Consider the following 21,553-nt stretch of genomic DNA (forward strand, 5'->3'; position numbering starts at 1 on the left):
AACGCACAGTTTCGGCGCTCTGAAGAGCGGAAGAACCTCGCCGAGGGAGGTCAGGGGAACGCTTTGGCACCGACAGGCATTTTCGGAAAAGAAACACTCAAGACCAGCGACGCGCCTGTCAGCATCCGAAACAGCGCGCAGCTAGGTTCGGCGTTGTTATAGGAACGGCGGCAGCAAGTCTAGTATAATTAGCAGCGGCGACAGCACGTCTCACCTGTTGGCATCTATACCTACTGGGTGGCTTCGAGCAGCTCGATGGCGATCGCTCGCAGGCCTGCCGCCAAGGACACCATGGAGAGGACACAAGTGTCAGCTGGTCCCAATTACCGATGTAACCGTGTGGGCTAGTTGGTGTATTTCAGAGATAACTTCACCAGCGAAAGCACGAGACACCAGGAGAAGAAGAACACAGGACCAGCGTTGCCCTGTGTTCTTCTTCTCCTGGTGTCTCGTGCTTTCGCTGGTGAAGTTATTGGTTATTGGCAGCAGCGGCAGCAACCAGCGCACATGTCTCCTGAATTACTGCTCCACGTATTTGCAGGCTACCCGACGCCTGTCATCTGTACGCGACAAGGTGCCGAGCCCGTCCACTGAGCACGGTGCCCGACATCTGTACGGGGCAAGCTGCCGAGCCAGAGGTGCACGACGAATAACATCGACCTCGGACAGCGTTCGAGAATCCTGCATAACGCCGAGCCTCACGGTGAAAAGCACGAACAATCGTCAGCGGTATCACCGACACCGTCCGGCGAATTTTCAGCAAGGGGCGTTTCCTTGGCATTGGCAGCAGCGGCAGCAACCAGCGCACACGTCTCCTGAATTACTGCTCCACGTATTTGCAGGCTACCCGACGCCTGTCATCTGTACGCGACAAGGTGCCGAGCCCGTCCACTGAGCACGGTGCCCGACATCTGTACGGGGCAAGCTGCCGAGCCAGAGGTGCACGACGAATAACATCGATCTCGGACAGCGTTCGAGAATCCTGCATAACGCCGAGCCTCACGGTGAAAAGCACGAACAATCGTCAGCGGTATCGCCGACACCGTCCGGCGAATTTTCAGCAAGGGGCGTTTCCTTGGCATTGGCAGCAGCGGCAGCAACCAGCGCACACGTCTCCTGAATTACTGCTCCACGTATTTGCAGGCTACCCGACGCCTGTCATCTGTACGCGACAAGGTGCCGAGCCCGTCCACTGAGCACGGTGCCCGACATCTGTACGGGGCAAGCTGCCGAGCCAGAGGTGCACGACGAATAACATCGATCTCGGACAGCGTTCGAGAATCCTGCATAACGCCGAGCCTCACGGTGAAAAGCACGAACAATCGTCAGCGGTATCACCGACACCGTCCGGCGAATGTTCAGCAAGGGGCGTTTCCTTGGCATTGGCAGCAGCGGCAGCAACCAGCGCACACGTCTCCTGAATTACTGCTCCACGTATTTGCAGGTTGGTCGTTTTTTCGATAGTTCTTCTTGTTCCTGCCGCTGCCAAGGCTACCGTTGAGTGTCACGCAATTATCATGTTGCGCTGTTGCGCATTCTTCAACCTGTTGATGACAGCTGTCAATCACTGTGCTGCTCAGAGTGTGAATTTACGTACCATGTCGGATCATGTTCAGGCGTTTCGGAAGAAACGTTCATTTCGAAACGAGCAAAGGCTTGGAAGGCCTGGAGGTGCGAAACATGTAAGGGCAGCCGTAAAGCTGAGGATACACTGCACGGGCAGCAGTCCGATAGAGAACTAATCACTAGGCTGTTTTCAATGGAAAGTAAAATTGACTCCCTTCTGGCCATGTCCAGCAAGCTTGAGTCGCTTGAGTCATCCGTCAGCCTGCTCTCAGATAAATTTGATGAGTTTCAAACACGTCTTCTAGCCCAAGAAAAGTCGACAAAGGATGTCACGAAGCGTGTCGAGCGGCTTGAGAAAGCTGAATGGGCCTGTGAAATTGCACAGCTCAATAAGGACGTTGACAGTCTAGAATGGCGCAGTCGTCGACTGAACATCGAAATCCATGGTCTACCAGAGACGGAAAACGAGGACTTACTAAAGAAAGTGAATGAAATAGGCACAAAACTGGAACTTGATGAGGTGTGCTCGAGTGACATAACAGCCCTGCACAGGCTTCCCGCGAAGCCGGGCAAAACACGGGGCGTAATTGTTCGCTTCGCAAAGCAGGAGGTTCGTGATGCCTGGCTAGCAAAAAGGCAGGCGCTACGTGATGACAACACCGGAAAGTACATGTGTGAAAATATGACTCGGTACACTCGCACTCTTCTGACAGTTGCCAAAGAATGGGCTAAGGAATCCGGCTACGCGTTCGTTTGGCACGTGAACGGAAAGGTGCTTGTACGGAAACAAGCCGGTGCACGAGCAGTTGTCATCCGCGATAAGGATGACCTCGCCAATCTGAGGTGATAGCGCAGGCAATTGTATTTTCAAGCAAACGCGATGCCATTCATGTCCAATTTTGCTCACCATAGTGAGCAACTCAAGGATAAGCAGAAGTTTTCTTTATTTCATTTAAACGCCCAAAGTTTGCGAAATAAATTTGATGAGGTTACTTTGTTTTTATCAGATTTAAACCACGAGTTTGACTTTATTTGCTTTAGTGAGACGTGGTTCACATCTGACGACTGTTTTCTCTTGCCGGGATTTGATTGTGTGTCAGCGTGCCGTTCATCAAAGCGCGGAGGAGGTGTTGCTCTGTATGTGCGTTGCCAACTACCGTATCAAATTCTAGCAAACTATAACATTGTGAATGAAAATTTTGAGTGCGTCATTATTCACTGTTATAATATACTACTTGCTCTTGTGTACCGACCGCCATCTGGGTGTTTAAAGCAATTCATGCAGTTTGCAGAAGAAATATTTGAACGTAGCCTCGAGCTCAACCTCGAATGTGTCTTTGTTGGGGATTTCAATATAAATGCTTCTCCAAATAATATTACTTTTTTGCATTTCCAAGAGCTCTTTGAGTCGTATGGTTTTTCAAATGTGATTAATGATCCTACTCGCGTCACGTCAAATTCTGAAACAATACTTGACCGGTGCATTACAAGCTTCTGCCCCGATGAAGTTAAATCAGGTACAATTATATGCGATCTTACTGATCATTTACCCATTTACTGTCTGATACCTTCGAAGCAAAAACGCTCTTTTCTGGAGAAAGAAATATTGATTAGAGATTACTCGGAAAGAAACATGTCAAAGTTTAAAGAACTCATTATGCAACAGGACTGGGATAGCGTTACAAAGGAAAAGGATTCTAATAACGCTTATAAGGCATTCGTGATGTTTTTTATTTCTGCGTACAATGAATCCTTCGGTTTTAAAACTCTTAAGAGACACAAGAGAGCAAGAAAGCCCTGGATCTCGCACGACCTGTATAACAGAATAAAAAACCGCAACATCCTTTTTCAAAAGTTTTTAGACACACGAAGTGAAGGCGATCTCCGCGCATTTAAGAAAGCGAGAAATAAATTGAATGCTGATATTAAGAAAGCAAAGAGATCATACTATGTGAACAAGTTTTCCAATATTGTAGGAAATCCTCGTCTGGTATGGCAAGCGGTCAGAGACATCACGTGTAAATCGAACTCCCCAAAGCGGGTTTCTTATCACAGCGAATCTATGAGTGAAGAAGAGGTTGCAAACCTGTTCAACGAACATTTTATTAAAATGGGTGCTTCCGCAAATGACTGCGCCGCGATACCATGCGAGGAATTCGTCAAAGCACATTGTGAAAATACTGTATTTTTGTCCCCAACTGATGAATATGAAATACTGGACGTCATTTTGGGTTTAAAGAACCATTGCGCCTCTGGAGCTGACGATATTAAACCCGGTCCACTAAAAGCCGTGGCAGAAATAGTTAATAGTCCACTCACACATATTCTGAACCTTATTCTTTCCACCGCAGTGTTCCCAGACGCAATGAAGTTAGCTCGTGTGGCTGTTATACACAAGGGCGGTTCCACTAACGATATGAACAATTACAGACCAATCTCGGTGCTCCCTATCTTTGCGAAGGTAGCGGAAAATATTATACATAAAAGACTAGTAAGCTTTCTGAGTGTAAATAACATAATAGCAAGTGAACAATTCGGCTATAGAAAAAATAAGTCCTCCGAAATGGCCCTTCTTGAAGTGAAAGAACATATACTCGAAAACATTGAAAGGAAAATATTTACCCTCGGAATATTTCTGGATTTTAGAAAGGCCTTCGACTGTGTCCAACACGACGTGCTTTTAAGGAAGTTGCCATTGTATGGATTTCGCGGCAACGCATGGTCTTTAATAAAAAGCTACTTAACATCTAGAGCCCAGTTCACATGTATAAATGGCGCAAAATCCGACAGCAGACTTGTAAAACAGGGCGTACCTCAAGGGTCATTACTTGGTCCGACACTATTTTTACTATATATAAATGACATTGTAAACATAATAAATAACACTAAGTAAATTTTATATGCAGATGACACGAATGTGTTTTTCTCGGGCGCTGACGTTGTGGACGTGTTTCATCAGGCCAACGAATGGTTAACTGGACTGAACTTATGGCTTCTTTCGAACAGACTCCAATTAAACACAAGTAAAACTAAATACATACTGTTTAGACCGAGGGGAACCCATCCACCCACGAACTTGCACTTAAAATTTCATAACGTTACTATCGAACAATCGACTACAGTTAGATTTTTGGGGGTAATATTCCAGGAGAACCTTTCATGGACGCCTCACGTTGACGTACTGCGTAGGGACCTTGGGCGAGCCGTGGGAATTTTAAACAAGATAAGATACCATGTTCCGTCTGCTGTAAAAAAGCAAATCTACTATGCGCTTTTACATTCACGCTTCTGTTACTGTTTCCTAGTATGGGCTACAACGACTAAGACAAATTTGGATTGTCTTTTCTCTTTGCAAAAGCGAGCAGTGAGAGCAATAGGCAATTTAGATCTTTCGGAGGACACTGCACCTCATTTTAAAAGTAATAAAATAATGCCCATTCACAAACTCCATAAACACAAACTGGCCCTGGAAATTTCGCGTCTTCACCAAACAGATATAACATTTCAAACTAAATATCATGCCCAACCTGGTCCTTATTATCTACGACATAACTTAATACCAAGGCCCCGTTCGCCATAACTTAATACCAAGGCCCCGTTCGCGTACAACATACGGTGATCAAAAACTAAGTTATTTGATTCCGTATTTCCTCAATGCGCATCCTGAATTAGCTGAGATACTGTTTACTGCCACCAAGGTGCAACGACTGAGAAGAACACTTAGAGACATTTTCTTAAATGAAAACTAAATACCATGCTGTGCTGATAATTTCGTTCGCCTTCACTCCGGATCTTTACCTTCACTGTGATGACTGTTTTTCATAACACCACGCTACTGATCCAACTTATTGTTTCTTATGTACCTGTATTTTTGTGTTTTTCATGCCCTTTCATATCATGCAGTATTGATGTTTCTTTTGCTTTGTAATTATTGTGCTTATGTTATGTTGTTTCCGCCGCAGCCAAGGGGGGCGCGGCCCCGTCAGGCATGTTCTATTGCCTTTTGTCGCGTCCCCCAAGGCATTTCTGTAACGGAATGTCTTCAATAAAGAAAGAAAGAAAAAGAAAGAATTACCGAGCTTTGCCCGATCGAAGTATGGGACCCGAATGAGCGGAGGCCTGAAATTTGAGCACAACAGGACCCTTTCGACGCCGCTGCAAGAGCACAACAGGACCCTTTCGACGCTGCTGCGAGGAGCAAGCGGCCGTTATCTTCCCCAATCGCCGTGACTATGTCGGGGAACAAAAGGGCCTCGTTTGGGGTGGCTCCTCGGTGTGCCAGCGCCGTGGAGGGCTGGCGGTCATCGTCCACAACCATCGCAAGCATCTCTAAGGACAAACAACCACTTTCTGTGTCGGCAGCACGTGGGAACCTTTGGCTGGCCAGCTGACGTCACCTACCGCAGTCGACGTGAACCCGACGGCATTCTCCTCTCTCCCAGGCTCGACATGTGGCGGGGGCGTGTCCCTATGTGCGGTGGTGCGAGCTTGTGCGTGTGAGTGAAAGTTTCAGGCCACTCCCACCCCGGCGAGGGCGTCCTCAACCTGGGGAATTTAGGGACGAGGAACGATATAAAACACGACAGCGAGTGCAGTGAGAGGAATCCCACTTTTGATCTTGACGCTTGTAAATATGTAAAATAAACAAGTCTTCTTCCTCCACTAACGAATCGCTTCACTCAGCGGCACTCCTGTCCTGGTCGGAGCGGGCGTCGTCTTGACTGGTTTCGTCGAGCCGACCCCGATCCCCACCTTCAACATTGTCCAGTCTGATGCACGGCCGATAGCCGGCGTCGTTAAGGGCTGGCGGTTAAGCGCGGAAAGCGAAACTATATGGTCGGACAATTTATCAGCCTAGCGACAGGGTCCCTTCGATCATCGCTGCGCCAGCCGCTGCGCGCGCATGCCAGGAATGCGAACAACGGCTCATCAGGGATGCGAGGTCGACATGCGGTTTAGCTTGATGAGGAATATTCGTGCGATCGCTTGCCGTACCGGTCGACATGGCCCTCCTTAGGGAGCCAGTTCGAAACAAATGGTGAGACCCCAACTGTCCGAATTACCCAGCCTCCGATGCCCTATAGACTTACAAGGGGGTTCTCCGTGATCGCGCTGGCAGTCAGAATTATCTGATTTCTGAATAACGTTGTCGAATCAACGAGGTTTCACATAGTAATAGCAGGAGGGAAAAATATGTAGCACGCACTTTACAAAAGTAGTATACCGCACAGCACGTCGGCGTTTCTGCATACAGCCTCCATCTAAACACGATCGCTGCGGCTGGGATTCGATCCACCTCGTGCTCAGCAGCTGAGCCTCATCCACTGAAAGTCGCGTGCAGTTCATTAGGGCTGATATCGCGACGTGTCCTGCTGCGTTCGCGGTCATATATTCGTAAGCTACGTATGTCGGTATTTATGCTTTCAAGCTGGCTTCTGTCTGGCCGCGTGCACTTAACTGGCACAAATTCACGTCGTGGTTGCAAACTATTGGACGCAGACGCAAGGCCTGAAGCTTAATGCAAATACAATACAATTATATGTATTATATGCACAGAATTATGCATATGTATAGAATAAAATCATATCGCGATTACACATTCGTAGTAATGCTGTTGATGAGCGCTAGCACCTTTCCGTCCTGCTTTTGCTAATCAGTATTTTACGGTTTATATTTTACGGGATTTATGATTTATTTTTTATTTCAATACCCTAAAGGCCCAATGCGGGCATTACATGGGGGGGGGGGGAATTCATCAAAGAAAACTTAACAAATATACAACACAGAATATAAACGGCTGAAGGCAGCAATAAACAAGAAGCCAGGTAAACGTTAACAAGAGAGAAAAAAAATGGCTAGGAAAAGGTGCTTGAATAAAGAGTGGGCTCCACGTGCGCGAAAGAGCGAGCGATGCGACGAGGCGGCACGGCGACGCTCGCTCCGTCGCTTGTGGGCAACCTCCATGCAAGCGAAGGCGGCAGGCGACGTGCACAGCGGACTCCGTGCTTTGCGCACTCCAGTTTAGTAAACACGCCCGTAACCTGTTCTCTCTCTTAAAATTTTGTGAGTGTGCCTCATAGTCAGGGCCAGAGGAATATTTCTGTTGTGTCTGCACTTCATTTATTGCACAACTAAGAACATGGTACAATACTGACACACAACATAGAAGCCATGCCGCCGGCACCCACCCACACACATGCGTCAATACGCACGCATGCAGCTTGTGTCCACGGTTGCCAACACACGCACGGTACGCCGCTGCTTCTGGCACACAACACTTCCTCCCTTGTAATTTTTTTACAAGTCCAGTTTCGATGGTGGTCGACGTACCCTCACTGGGCGACCTGTGATAGGATGAGGGAGGCTCACGGGAACTGCTACCCGAGGAGTATTAAGTTTGTCTTCTGGTGCACTCACACATGGATCACGTCGAGGTGATGCAGATTTGTTTTCATCTGGAACACAAGCAGGTGATGTCTCGTTGTCCGGGGAGGTTTGCATACTGGGTAGGAATTCAGGTTCCGGATCCAGATGGCGTTTGTCGTCGATGTGACCCTTGCGCAGTTGATCAGTGTGACGTTTCCAGGTTGTTCTCCCAACTTCCACTTCATATGATAGAGGCCCTGTTCTGGTTGCGATTGTTCCGGGCAACCATTTACTTGTACCCCTATAGGAGCGCACAGAAACTTCTTCCCCCTCAGAAAAGGAGCGCTGAGGCTTACTTGGTTGAGATGACCCTTGTTTCTCATACGTACGTCCACCGGGTTGTGGGCATAATAGTGCCAGTCGAGTGCGTAGCTCGCGCCCGAGATAAAGGTTTGCTGGTGTCTCACCAGTAGCACAGTGGGGTGTCGTACGGTATGCCAAAAGGAAGTTTGTCAACTTCTTGATGATGGATCCCTCTCCTTTCATGGCCTTCATACTGTGCTTGAAGGACTGCACGAACCTTTCTGCGAGACCGTTCGTCGCCGGGTGTTATGGCGCGCTAAATGTGTGTCGCACACCATTCTGCATGAGAAAGGTCCGAAGCTCTTCCGATGTGAATTGAGGACCGTTGTCCGTGACAATGCGTTCTGGAATGCCGTGAGATGCAAACATAACGCGCAGTGCATCCATGGTGTACTCTGCCGTAGTTGAACTCATCACATGTATTTCAGGCCATTTTGAGAATGAGTCAACAGCAATAAGAAACATTTTGCCCAGGAAAGGCCCTGCAAAGTCTAAATGAACTCGGCGCCATGGTCCACTCGGCACTTCCCACGGGTGCAGAGAGACCTTTGGTGGCATGTTGCTCTCGCTGGAGCACCCTGCACATTTCTTAGTGATGGCTTCGATATCGGTGTCAACAGATGGCCACCACACAAACGAACGTGCAAGCGCTTTCATTTTCACAGTGCCTTGATGTCCAGAGTGCAGGTAGTTGAGGACTGTTTCTCGCAATACAGCTGGAATGACAGTTCTTATGCCCCAAACAATGATGCCGTGGTGTAAAGAGAGTTCATCTCTACGCCTGTAGAATGGAAGGATTTCGTTGTCTTGTTTGCACGAGTCCCACCCGTTCAAAACATGGTAGCGGACTCTCGATAGCAGACGGTCACGCTCTGTGGCTTGTCTGACTTGATGAGCTGTTACAGGTAGTTGCTCCATTTGGTTCAGGTAGAAAAGTTCAGCTTCATCTGGTTTATCTTCAGGACTGTCTGGAAGAGGAAGGCGTGACAATGTATCTGCATTGGCATTATCCGATGACTTGCGGTACTGTGTCTCGTAGTCGAGCCCAGCTAGAAACAAGGCATAACGTTGAATGCGTGCAGCTTGCATCGCAGGAACACTGCTGGTTGGGCCAAAGATATGTGTCAGAGGCTGATGATCTGTGATCAGCTTGAAGTGTCTTCCATACAGGTATGCATAGAACTTTTGTATACCCCAGACAATGGCTAGTGCTTCTTTATCTATCTGAGAGTACTGCTTTTCCGAAGCCTTCAAGGTTCGAGATGCAAATGCGATGGGTCTTTCACTCCCATTAGGCATTTTGTGCGAAAGGACTGCTCCGAGTCCGTGGGGGCCAGCATCACATGCTAGACGTACTTCCAGGTTCGGGTTGTAGTACACAAGGACAGTTTCTGAGGCTATAATCTTCTTTGCTTGCTGAAATGCCACCTCACATTCTTTTGTCCACTTCCATGGTGATGATTTCTCCAGAAGTGCATGCAGTGGTCTGAGAAGATTAGCACTGTCTGGAATAAACTTCCCGTAATAGTTCACAAGGCCAAGGAATGACCTCAACTCAGACGTGGACTTGGGTGTAGGGGCACGTATCACTGCCTTGATCTTGTCCTCTGTCTTGTGTAACCCGGTTCCATCGAGCTTGTAACCACAGTATGTTACAGAGTCTTCAAAGAACGAACATTTCTGGAGGTTAGCTCTGAGCCCATACTCTTGCAGTCTTCTGAGCACTAGCTCTAGGTTCTTGAGATGAGAATCTTCTGACTCACCAGAGACAAGAATGTCATCTTGAGTAGCATGGCACATTGGGATTCCCTGCAGGATTTGATCTATTGTTCTCTGCCACACAGCTGGCGCAGAAGAGATGCCAAAAATCATTCTGTTGTACTGATACAGCCCTTTTTCTGTGTTGATGGTCAAGAGCGGCTTGGACTCATTGTCTACTTCCATTTGTAGGTAGGCTTGTCTCAGATCTATCTTTGAAAACTTCTGTCCACCTGCTAACTTTGCAAAGATGTCCTCAATGCCGGGTAACGGATGCTGGTCCACCACCAAGTGAGGGTTGATTGTGGTTTTGAAGTCTCCACATATGCGGACAGTTCCATTTGCTTTCACTACAGGCACTATGGGCGTGGCCCAATCACTGTGATTCACTTTTGTCAGGATGCCGACTGCTTCCAACCGTTCAAGCTCAGTGTTCACTTTCTCCTTCAAGGCATAGGGCACCTGTCGTGGCCTGCAGAACTTCGGTTGCACACCACTTTGAAGACGCAGTTTCAGTTTGATGTGCTTGAGTTTTCCAATGCTATCATCGAAGACGTCCCTGTGTTCTGCGAGGATCTTGTTCAGTTGATCTGCACGTGGCCCCAGTTGGTTGTCGATCCTCAATACACTGCTCAGCTCGAGAAGGTTGAAACGATTAATCCAGTCTCTTCCAAAGAGCGGAGGTCCTGGAGTGTCGACTACAAAGAACTGCACGCGTTGCGTTGACTTCCCAAACGTGACATTGGCTGTTGCCACACCGTTAGGGCTGAAAGCTTGACCAATCAGCGTCTTGAACCGTACTGAAGTTCCCTCCAGAGGCAGATGAGAGAGAGGCGCTTCGTACGTGGTTCTTGGCACAAGAGAATACTTGGATCCAGTGTCCATCTCCATTTCCAATGTGTGCCCTTCGATCTGTGGCTTCAGCCAGATCGGACTGCTTTTGTTCCCATCGTCGACATGTGCCAGAAGTTCAAATGCATCACTGTCTTGTTCAATGGCATGCACTTGACTTTTTGAAGCCTGCCTATTCTTGTAAGTAGGGCTTGACCGGCGTGGTGCTCTATTGGCGTCGCTTGACTTGCTTTTACACGCGGTACTAATGTGGCCAACTTTATTGCACTTGTGGCAAACACTTGTAACTTGCATTTCGACGGTGGATGCCCCTTGCGGTCACACCTGTAACATCGCCGTGCTTCCTTCTCGACATGAGCCACGGAAGCCGGCACTTCTTCCCTGCTTTTGAATTCGGCGATGTCCTTCACGGCAAGTTCATGTGCTACTGCTTCGTCAAGGGCGTGCTCTAGCGTAACCTTTTTTGCGGTTAGCAATCTCTGCTGGACTTGCACGTAGCGAAGACCGCACACAAATTTATCCCACAGTGCCTGGTCCAAAAATGACCCAAAGTTGCAGTTCTGTGAAAGCCGCCGCAGTTCTGCCATATATTCGTTAGCAGACTCGCCTTCTCCCTGAAGTCTCTTGTAGAACCGATGTCGCTCGGACATTTCAAGAGGCACAGGTGAAAAGTAGTCTCCCAGGTAGTTTTTAATGTCTGCGTACGTTTTCTCTGAGGGTTTGTTCGGCGTGGTCAGCTTGCGAAGGATAGCGTAAGTTTTCGCTCCCATGCTTGTAATTATAGCCGCTACCTTCTTCTCTTCCGGTAAGCTGTTGAGCGCGAAGTATTCGTCCGCCCTTTCTATATACGACGACCAGTCTTCAACAGTGTCATCGAAACTGTCGAGCTTACCGATTAGCGCTGCTTGAGCTGCCATTGTTCTCCCGCCCAGCGTAGGGCTCGCAGAGTTAGGCCTGACACTTCGTGTTTGTCAATGCTCTTCTTGCGGCTGCCAGTTACTGTCGCTTGATGTGGTGATCTTCAGGCCGTTCTTAGAGCGTTCTTGATCCGGTCCTCGTCGCCATTTGTTGTGTCTGCACTTCATTTATTGCACAACTAAGAACATGGTGCAATACTGACACACAACATAGAAGCCATGCCGCCGGCACCCACACACACACATGCGTCAATACGCACGCATGCAGCTTGTGTCCACGGTTGCCAACACACGCACGGTACGCCGCTGCTTCTGGCACACAACAATTTCCTCTAAGGCAGTGGAGATAACCAAGCCGGCGTGCTTGCGGAGACGAAGTCACATCACGGGTTCACGGGGGAGGTGTGCTTTCGTTCGGTGTCTGTGCACTCCGGCTTAGTAAAAACACTCCCATAAACTGTCACCGCAGTTTGATTGTAAGTGAGCAAACTACAATTTACCAGTGAGAATGCGCGCCGCGAGTGTTTCTGCACAGTTGGAGCGCAGCGGCACGGTGCATGGAACCGGCTCGACACGCATCTCTCCCTGCAGTACGCCCGCTCGCGTAGCCCGCTCCAAATGCTGTTAGCCCTCCGCACCCAACAAGTATAGATTGTTTTAATTATTTAAATCGTGCGGGTCTGCCTCACAACTACAGCAAAGCAAATATTTTCTCGACGGTGGCGATGACCAAGACGACGCGCTTGTTGATGCCACGGTGGTTGAGGCAATCGGGGATCTCGGAGTCGAAGCTGTGACAAACCATGGACAAACCGGAAACGGCTCTGTGGGGCTCTGATTGGCCAATCGCGTGGGGGATTTCCGGGCGACGAGCGAAATTTTCTGTTCGTGCAGATCCGAGCGACGAGACAAGCGACACGGCAAAAATGCTTCGCGCGACGGCGTCGTTTGTCGCTTGCCGCCGTCGCCTTCGCGTTCGCGAGAGTTTCGATCCTGGGAAATCCGGCTCAGTAGCCGAGCGCCTTAACCACTGGCATTTCGGTTTTTGTCTTTTGAAACGAAAAGATTTGCGCTAGGTAAAGCAATCGTCGCGTAGGCCGGAGAATGACCTTGAACGACCTTCAGCCCAACCATGGCAGCCATGTATGACCATATGTGGTACAGTTATAGTGTCGAACCCTTGATCCTTGACCTTTGACATCTGACCTTTGATATTAGGTCACCTTTGGGTTGACCTTTGACCATAAGAACATCTGATGGAGTGATGTGAAGTAACTTGATGACATCCGATGTGGGTGTCGTTAAGACCATGTCATATCACGTCATAGCCACGTGGTTGTGTTGGTATCAGAACGGATCTAGCAAGCGTGTAGCGGAGCTGCCATGGACGAGCCTCAGACGCTTAGCGAGCGTCCTTGCTTTTCGCTAATTCAAGCCAAGTTAAGGCACCGCCAAATTTTTTGAAAATTCGGCTGAGTTTCTTCAGCGTTTATTTGAGAACGCAGTTTTCGTGTTTTTTTTTCAGTGAATATTATTTCTATAGGATGGATTAACTGTCTGTTTCCGTGATATACCTTCGGGTATTTGTCAGCCTGGACATTCGATTCACCAGTAATTAATACAAAATCATCGTTAATTACTCCTAATGCAGTTATAGCTGTGCTTGCAGAAGGAAATGTTATGAAACAGAATTAAATGATAGAACCGTTAGACAAAAATGGCTGTGCTTTAGCTCTGGTTAAACCTGGAGTGACGCAATAGGCAGAGTGGAACTCGTTCAGTCGCTGGGCGTTCCTTCTTCATCTTCGTCTCTGGACTTGGATTCACTCTCTATTCCCCCCCCCCCCCCCCCCCCCACTCGGTTTCGCCGGCGCGCCGCGCCGCCGGCAGCTACTCCGCACCACGTGATCCATGGATACGACGGCGGCGCCCCCCCCCCCCCCCATTCCCCTCCCTCCCCTGGTCCCTAAGAGTGATGCCCAAAGGGCCAACATACGTCGGGACCAGTATCCCCCCCCCCTTCATAGAAACAAACACCACGTGACCAGCCATATTGTCGCCATGGTGGCCACGGCGCCAAAACGCTGAAGGCTCGAAATGCTAGCGTAATGTAGCTATCGCTACAAAACGCAATATCGCGGTGTTATTGTGCTAGATTGAATGAGACGGCGGGACATCACGTGGTCTGTGTTGATGACCGCCTTGGACTGCCGCTTGACCGTCGGTAGCCGGAACACGACACGTTCTGTGACGCTTATACACAAGTATCCAAGTGTCCTTAAAGCAGTGGAGAAACCTCCTGAACCAAGAACTGCTGCCCTAAGTGGGTGCGACAGTTAAAAGTGCTACGCTAGCAGACGACTTTGGCGACGACGTCGAGCCTCCCAGTCTGCTGAGGCGTGCAGGGTGGGCGAGCAATACCTCGAAACCACAACTGCGCTACCTAATCCATCTCACCATGGAGTCCCCTGGCTTTCGCACGTTGCTGCTTTTCTCCTTTGATTAAGTGTCACTCCTTCTCGACAGCCAGCTAGTTCCGGCGGGCATATTAAAGATACTGTCCTTTCTTCGGTTAAAACCGAATTTCTATTTCGGCGCAATTTTACCGCTTTTGTTTCATACGGTTTAAACCTTGAGGTCTAATCCATACACATCGCGTAGCGACCGAAGGAAGCAACTTTGAAGCGGATCCATAAGGGTATCACAGCGCCAAGTTGTAGCATATATGTAGAAACATGTACATGCTTTTTCTGCGGAGGCTGCGTCGGTTCCCACAAAGCTGAGAGCGATGCACAAGTCTTCTGCGTCGGGGTTATTAGTAGTTATAGGGAATAAAAGACCCAGCAACAGTCTCACATCGCGTGCACACCATTACTATGCCGTTGAGAAAGGAGTGACAGGGGCAGCCCATCATGCAGAATGAGGCTGTAAATCAGGCGGGCGTCTCTCGTCGTCCTCAACGCTTCATCATCGCGTCCTGTACCCCGGCCGGTTGCAACTCTATAGGTCAGTCCCGGTCGCGGCGGCCGCGTTTCGCGAAACGTAAAATGATGCGTGTGCTGTGCGATGTCAGTGCATGTTAAACAACCTCAAGCGGTCGATTCATACGGAGCCCTCCAATCGACGCCCTTCTCTCTTCCTTCTTTTATTCCCTCCTTCCTTGCTTCACTCACGGCGCTCTTGAGGTATCCACCGAACACTTGATGTTGACATTCCCGATTCGCATAGGCCGGAAACCTTAGCTTGAAAAGTTAGCTCTCTAAAAAAAATTAATACGGGAAGTGCGCTTTAACTACGGTAAAGTTAGCAAAACCTGCGATATATATATATATATATATATATATATATATATATATATATATATATATCTATATATATATATATATATATATATATATATATATATATATATATATATATATATATATATATATATATATATATATATATATATTAAGTGTTCTGCTGAGACCCGTGTCCACAGCGTTCATTTAGGAATGCAGGGGCGTTAGCGACGCGGCGTTTTGTTGGCGGCAAGGAAACAAAGGACACAGCATGCATTGTATACGTACGACATATGGCAGCAAAAAAAAAAAAAGAATAAATGAACAGGCAGCCGTGACCCGACCACCTATAATTAGCCGTGCCATACACGCGGCTGCGCTATAAAGCGCCATCGAGCGACGCAACGAGAATCTTCGCCGCGGGCTTCCGTCACCCCCGGCTCCTCGGAGGGGCCAGGCCGGCGGCGCAGGCACTGCCGTGTACACGACGATTGCGTTGCGCGCGGCGCCTTTTACAGGTAGGCGCTCCTCTAATGAAGCGCAGAACAAAGACGGTCGTCGGACAAAGGGTCTTCCGACAGCTCGGGGAAAAGAAAACGGCGCCCGCTGTGAGCCCTGCTGTTGCGAAGTCTATTACGCGTCGGCGGCCCAGCACCACGGGTGCCCAGCGTGTGCGGCACCACCACCACCTCGGCCACGTTGCGCAGGCTGTGGGCTGCAGCGGCGGCAGACTGACTCCTCCGCTGGTTGCATCGCGCGACCTTCTTGCAACACGGGCACCGCGCGATGCGCGCTCCCGGCTGGGCTCCGCGCGGACCTCATACGGCCGGCCGTGTGCAGGGTCGCGGAACACAATGAAACGGACGCACTGGCGCAAGGCATCCTATCGATGACTGCCTAAGGAGGATGGAGAAGTCTGATTGGTTCCGCGCAATGCCGCGCGGTGTCATAAGCAGCTCTTCTGGGCATCTTCCTCAAGGCGGCCGCTTATTATGCAAGCGCAGCGCATCTGTTGACAATGGCGAAAACTCGCCGTCTGGCGGCCACACGCTGTGCGTGCGAGAAGAAACTTCACGGCCGCGAAGTTGCCGCGCTCGTTCTTCTCACGCAGCGCATACTATTTTCCGAATCTGAGTAAGAAGCAGCTGTCCATGAATGGTGATGAAGCTCTTCCAGAAGCTGTCCTATAGCACCGTAGTTCCGGACAACCTAAGTGGTCGGAAGGATGGTAGGGTGTCTGAGCGTCAACTTAGGTATCAGGACTCAACCTGACTGCATAAGTTAGATCTGAAGACCAGCAAATGCAGCAGTCGTCACGCGCTCGCCCACGCAGTAGTTTGCCTAATCAAGGGAGTTGTCAACATCCACCCGAGCACTGCTATGGACCTAAAAAGGAAAACTACACGGCTTTTTCAGGACCTTAGCTAATATGCAAAATATCGTCCTGGTCCTGGGCTCGAACCCGGGACCAGCACCCGACCGGGGCGCCAGTATGGACGCCTGTCTCTGCAGCGCTTGTGAAAGCTGTGTGCTTCAAGTGCAGCCCTTTTTAATCATGAGATCATCATTTTCAATCTCCGCTCCCTGTCTTTTCATGTCCCCTTCCCTTCCCTTTTGTAGCGGGAGCTACACTAGGCTACCAGTCGAGCATTTCGCGGTACATGCGAGAGGTCAGTTGCGCCCATGGCCAACCGGAGAGGAGCAGTGGGTGCGCCGCGCGCTTTCCGGTACATGAGAGAGGAAAGTTGTGCGCATGCGCCGTTACTATGGCAACCAAAGAGGAGCAAGGTGCGGCGTGCGCTGCGCCCGCTCCACCGTCCGAGCCGAGCGTGACGTCACGCGGATGAGCAGTTGTGCGCATGCGCCGATACTATCGTAACCAGAGAGACCCCACACCTGCGCCGCGTTTGTCACCAGTCTCGCCGCGCGCCGCTCTATCACGCAAACCGCGCGTCGTCGCATGCGCAGCATTGCGTATAAAAGGTGATGTAATCGGCGGCTGTACCGCAACGCTTGATATGGATGCACAGAAGGAGAGGCCAGCCGCTGCTAAACGGCAGTATGGAGAAGAGAGCGATAACTGCGCTGCGGCGGAACACCTGTGGCTCGGGGCTACTAGTGGCGCATGCGCAGTAGTGACCAGCGAGCGAGAGAGAGAAAAAATTGGCAGTGGCTTAGCCCGGACATGCGATATACGTAGCGAAAGCTAAGGCATAGCATGGTTAGCCTTGGTTAATCTTGATTGCAAGTCCAGGTTAGTCTGGTTGTCTAGCTATGTTGTTGTCGCATTAACGACGACAAATCTGTGGTTGCGGCGCACGCGAGCTCTACTTTTCAATCTTCCGACATGTTATCAGGCATGCGACGCAGCTGGCGAAGCGAGCGGAGGCGAGCGCAACGACGAGGAACGCGGTGTGACGTCATACTACTGCTAGCGGTGCTACTAGTGGCGCATGCGCAGTTGTGACTAGGGAGCGAGATCTCTCTCGTCGTGTGTCGTCACTGCTCCTCGCGCATGCTCAGCACGGCTCTCCAGGAATGACGCGAAACTGCCCAACCTGCGGCCAGTAAAGCTTTCGATTTAAAAAAAAATATTCAGTTGGTAGTATAGCTCAGCGCTCGTCCTGTTTCCTTTGTGTCTATGTCGTCCTTGTTTCCTTCTCCGCTGTGGAGTTGCACTAGAGAGATATATTATATCCTGGCTAACCTTTCTATCATTTCTCGTGTTATACTTACTTTTTTCCTCCATCTAGAAAGCGCGGAGCTTTACTTACGTTTGCTATGAAAAAAATTGAAAATTGGTTGTTGGAGAAAGGAAATGGCGCAGTATCTGTGTCACATCTCGGCGAACAGCTGAACCGCGCCGTAAAGGAAGGGATAAAGGAGGGACAGAGGAGAAAGGAAGAAAGAGGCGCCGTAGTGGAGGGCTCCGGAATAATTTCGACCACCTGGGGATCTTTAACGTGCACTGACATCGCACAGCACACGGGCGCCTTAGCGTTTTTCCTCCATAAAAACGCAGCCGCCGCGGTCGGGTTCGAACCCGGGAACTCCGGATCAGTAGTCGAGCCACCGCGGCGGGTGGAAAATGAGATTAAAATTGGTTTTAATGAAAGGAAGTGAGGCCGGTGTCACATATCTCTGTGGAAACCCGAACCGCGCCGCAAGGAAAGGAAAATGAAAAGCAAATTGATTTTAGGGAAAGCAAGTGACGCGTCTGACATTTCTCTCGTTCGGGCGCAGTGGGGCCGTGCGGGCACGCAGGAATCACGCCGTAAGCGGCGAACAACGCAGCGCACATCCAAAGCGCGTTCACCACGAAGCTTGCGGCTTGCTGCCCGTTCGTTCGGCGCGGAAGCTAAGCTGGCGTTCGCGGCAACGGGTTTGTCGAGAACGATGTGCCAACGAACTACGACTGCAACTTGAGTCCCGCGCGTTTTGGCAAGGCTATAATATAGAAGAGCGTGTTGTCGGGCAAGTTGGCTTTGCATGATATAGAAGAAGTTAGCGCAAAACTTAGACGAAGACAAAGAAGAAACACACAAGACGACAGACGAAGGCTCCTGGCAGCGCTTCTACGTGGTTTGCTGCGCCGCGCGTCCGTTTCACAGTACGTAGCAGAGCGATTTGTTTAACGTGCAAGGCGTCGCGCCGAACGGGCGATGGTGTTCCGTAGACTCCCTGGTAGTACTGCAACACGCTGTCGCGTTCCACTCTTAAAGGCAAAGCTTAAGAGTCCTCAAATTTTTAATAATAATAATAATAATTGGTTTTTGGGGAAAGGAAATGGCGCAGTATCTGTCTCATATATCGTTGGACGCCTGAACCGCGCCGTAAGGGAACGGATAAAGGAGCGAGTGAAAAAAGAAAGGAAAAAAGAGGTGCCGTAGTGGAGGGTTCTGGGATAATTTCGACCACCTGGGGATCTTTAACGTGCACTGAGCCCCGCCGCGGTGGCTCAGTGGTTAGGGCGCTCGACTACTGATCCGGAGTTCCCGGGTTCGAACCCGACCGCGGCAGCTGCGTTTTTATGGAGGAAAAACGCTAAGGCGCCCGTGTGCTGTGCGATGTCAGTGCACGTTAAAGATCCCCAGGTGGTCGAAATTATGCCGGAGCCCTCCACTACGGCACCTATTCTTCCTTTCTTCTTTCACTCCCTCCTTTATCCCTCCCCTTACGGCGCGGTTCAGGTGTCCAAAGATATATGAGACAGATACTGCGCCATTTCCTTTCCCCCAAAAAACCAATTATTATTATTAACGTGCACTGACATCGCACAGCACACGGGCGCCTTAGCGTTTTTATGGAGGAAAAATGCTAAGGCGCCCGTGCACTGTGCTCTAATTTTTAATGCTCCAATTTTTAATGCGAATACAATTTTTGTAACTAGGAATCGAAACTATCTGAGAAAAGCGAGATTAGGCAAGACCATAGCGAACCAAGGCGATCCAATCCAGTTTTCTTTCAAAACAACCTGAGGCGTGTGCGGCGGCGTGGTCGGTGCCTCTTTTTCGCTTGTCTGCTGTGCTGTTCTTGTGCAGTGCCTTATTTAATTTTAATACCGGTGGATATTGCATTTAGTTCTCAGCATGTTTGCACTATTTATCTGTCCTACCCGGCCGCTGTACTGCATCGTGCTCCGATTATCGATGTGGTCGTGTTTTTGTTCACTGTCTGAACGTAGCTTCATATGGTTCAGCTTTGGATGTCGTTTTACTGAAAGTGGTTGCAGACTTTTGTTGACTTTGATGCATTGGTTTTGTAAATAGATAACTCTTATGTTTCCTTGTGTGAAGTTTATGCCACTGTGAAGGAGCTGGAAAATGGGAGACTTAACTTTTACTTAAAACTCTTCACTGAATTCGCCTGTAACCAACTAGGAAAATTAAAGAATGCTATTCATTAAAGCTGCGAACTGGGCGAGTTGGTATTGATTCATATTTGAACAGCGCAATAAAACAACGGTGTCCTTTCTTCGTTGTGTCCCGTTGTTTTATTGCGCTGTTCAAATATGAATAAAGAATGCTATTATATTTGTTACCAAAAATGTGCTATATGGAGGTATGCTGTCCGAGAAACTGTGTTGCCTTCGTTCACGCTTCGATCAAGGAGTGCTTTCCTCTTTGTTACAGCAATATTATGGACGCTGGATCTTCTGCCCTTGAAGAAAGCTCTTTGCCTGCCAGTGTTAACGAGCCACAGAATCGGAACGTGCCAGTTGCTGTACCACCGACATTATCGGTAAGCATTTTTGCGTGCACAAGAAACATGTAGCAGGGATGGCTTGCCGAAAGCAGCTTTTTAGGGGTATGAGTAATTTCTTGTAAACGTGAGCATTTTTTAGAAGGGGGTGGCTAGAGTTCCGTCCAAACGAAAAGGGGGCTGCTACTGAACTTCCGTCCAAATGTGAAAAAGTTACTATTAGAGTTGCGTCCCGGCAGAATAGGACCAGCCACCTGAGTTTCATGATGACAGTGAACCTAACTTAACCTGCTCAGCCACGCGAGGCGTGACTACAACGAAAATAAAACCATGTGGCAATAAATCTGCGTACACTTCATGGGGGCACACTGTTACGTCTGGCTGTAATGCTAACCACTCCAAATATAATCTGCTCTTATAGTCAGACGAGACAGTAACTGCCACTTGTGCCTTTAAAAGCAATAAACTTAGCCTGATCTAACCACATCGGACATAATGACAATTGGAGCAGCGCCACGCAGCATGAAACCTATGTACTTTATGGTGGTATGTGCTGCCACTGGTCTGATAAAAAAATCTAATGGGTGTTGTTTCTACCTTCCAAAAGAGACCCATGGCTCTGGGCATATTGTATGGACTGACTTTAGTAGCAGTAATTGTTATATCTGGATGAAACTCTAGCAACAGTTACTGATCCATGTGGATGAAACTGTAGACAGTATATTTAAAGAATGTGTTGTTCCATTTTCCCAACTCATAACTGGTACACAAAATTCAAAAGTGCGCAGTGCTTGAACCAAGTGCACCATATTTACTGTAGTGTGTCTGTTGTTCTGATTTCTCATCGTGCTTTTTCTCACAGAAGGCAAAAGACTTCTGTGTCATTGGTGTTTGGCTGCTGAACCCGAGGTTGCTGGATTGAATCCCTGCCTCGGCAGGTTCACTTCGATGGAGACAAAATGCGAAAGTGCCCATGTGCTGTGCGATGTTAGTGCACGTTAAGAAGCCCAGTGGGCTAAGTTAATCTGGAGCCCTCCACTATGGCACCCGTCCCTCACAGCACATGTCACTCCATGATGTTAAACCCCACTTAACACATACCACATCATGATGCATTCATTCTGGTATCAGATGTGGGGTAAAGCAATTTAGTTAGCCGCCACGATGGCTGAGTGGTTATGACGCTCGGCTGCTGGCCCGAAAGACGCGGGTTCGATCCTGGCCGCGGCGGTCGAATTTCGATGG

At 49.2% G+C, this 21,553-nt stretch overlaps 2 protein-coding genes across 6 annotated transcripts in view; both read left to right on the plus strand.

Annotated features, from left to right (window-relative positions):
- Positions 1 to 1,370: 1,370 nt before the first annotated feature.
- Positions 1,371 to 21,553, plus strand: part of LOC144114485 (tRNA methyltransferase 10 homolog B-like) — an 86,704-nt gene continuing 66,521 nt past the window's right edge. For 2 of the 5 annotated variants that reach the window (XM_077648254.1, XM_077648250.1), the window contains exons 1-2: positions 19,478 to 19,602; positions 20,239 to 20,347. In XM_077648254.1, coding sequence (XP_077504380.1) covers positions 20,246 to 20,347 — 102 coding nt within the window. In that variant the 5' untranslated portion in view covers positions 19,478 to 19,602; positions 20,239 to 20,245. Of the gene's footprint in view, positions 1,445 to 18,639; positions 18,717 to 19,477; positions 19,671 to 20,238; positions 20,348 to 21,553 lie in introns of those variants that run through there. The other 3 variants (XM_077648252.1, XM_077648251.1, XM_077648253.1) reach the window with 3 other exon arrangements.
- LOC144114486 (uncharacterized) lies at positions 1,634 to 2,510 on the plus strand. The gene has a single exon (XM_077648255.1). It carries the CDS (start codon positions 1,760 to 1,762, stop codon positions 2,411 to 2,413), a length of 654 nt encoding a protein of 217 aa, XP_077504381.1. The 5' UTR covers positions 1,634 to 1,759; the 3' UTR covers positions 2,414 to 2,510.

Source organism: Amblyomma americanum, chromosome 1 (genome assembly GCF_052857255.1).
Source record: "Amblyomma americanum isolate KBUSLIRL-KWMA chromosome 1, ASM5285725v1, whole genome shotgun sequence".
NCBI classification, from domain to species: Eukaryota; Metazoa; Arthropoda; class Arachnida; order Ixodida; family Ixodidae; genus Amblyomma; species Amblyomma americanum.

Excerpts from the sequence above, each read along its gene's own strand:
- LOC144114486 (XM_077648255.1), top strand. The coding sequence starts at position 1,760 with ATGGAAAGTAAAATTGACTCCCTTCTGGCCATGTCCAGCAAGCTTGAG.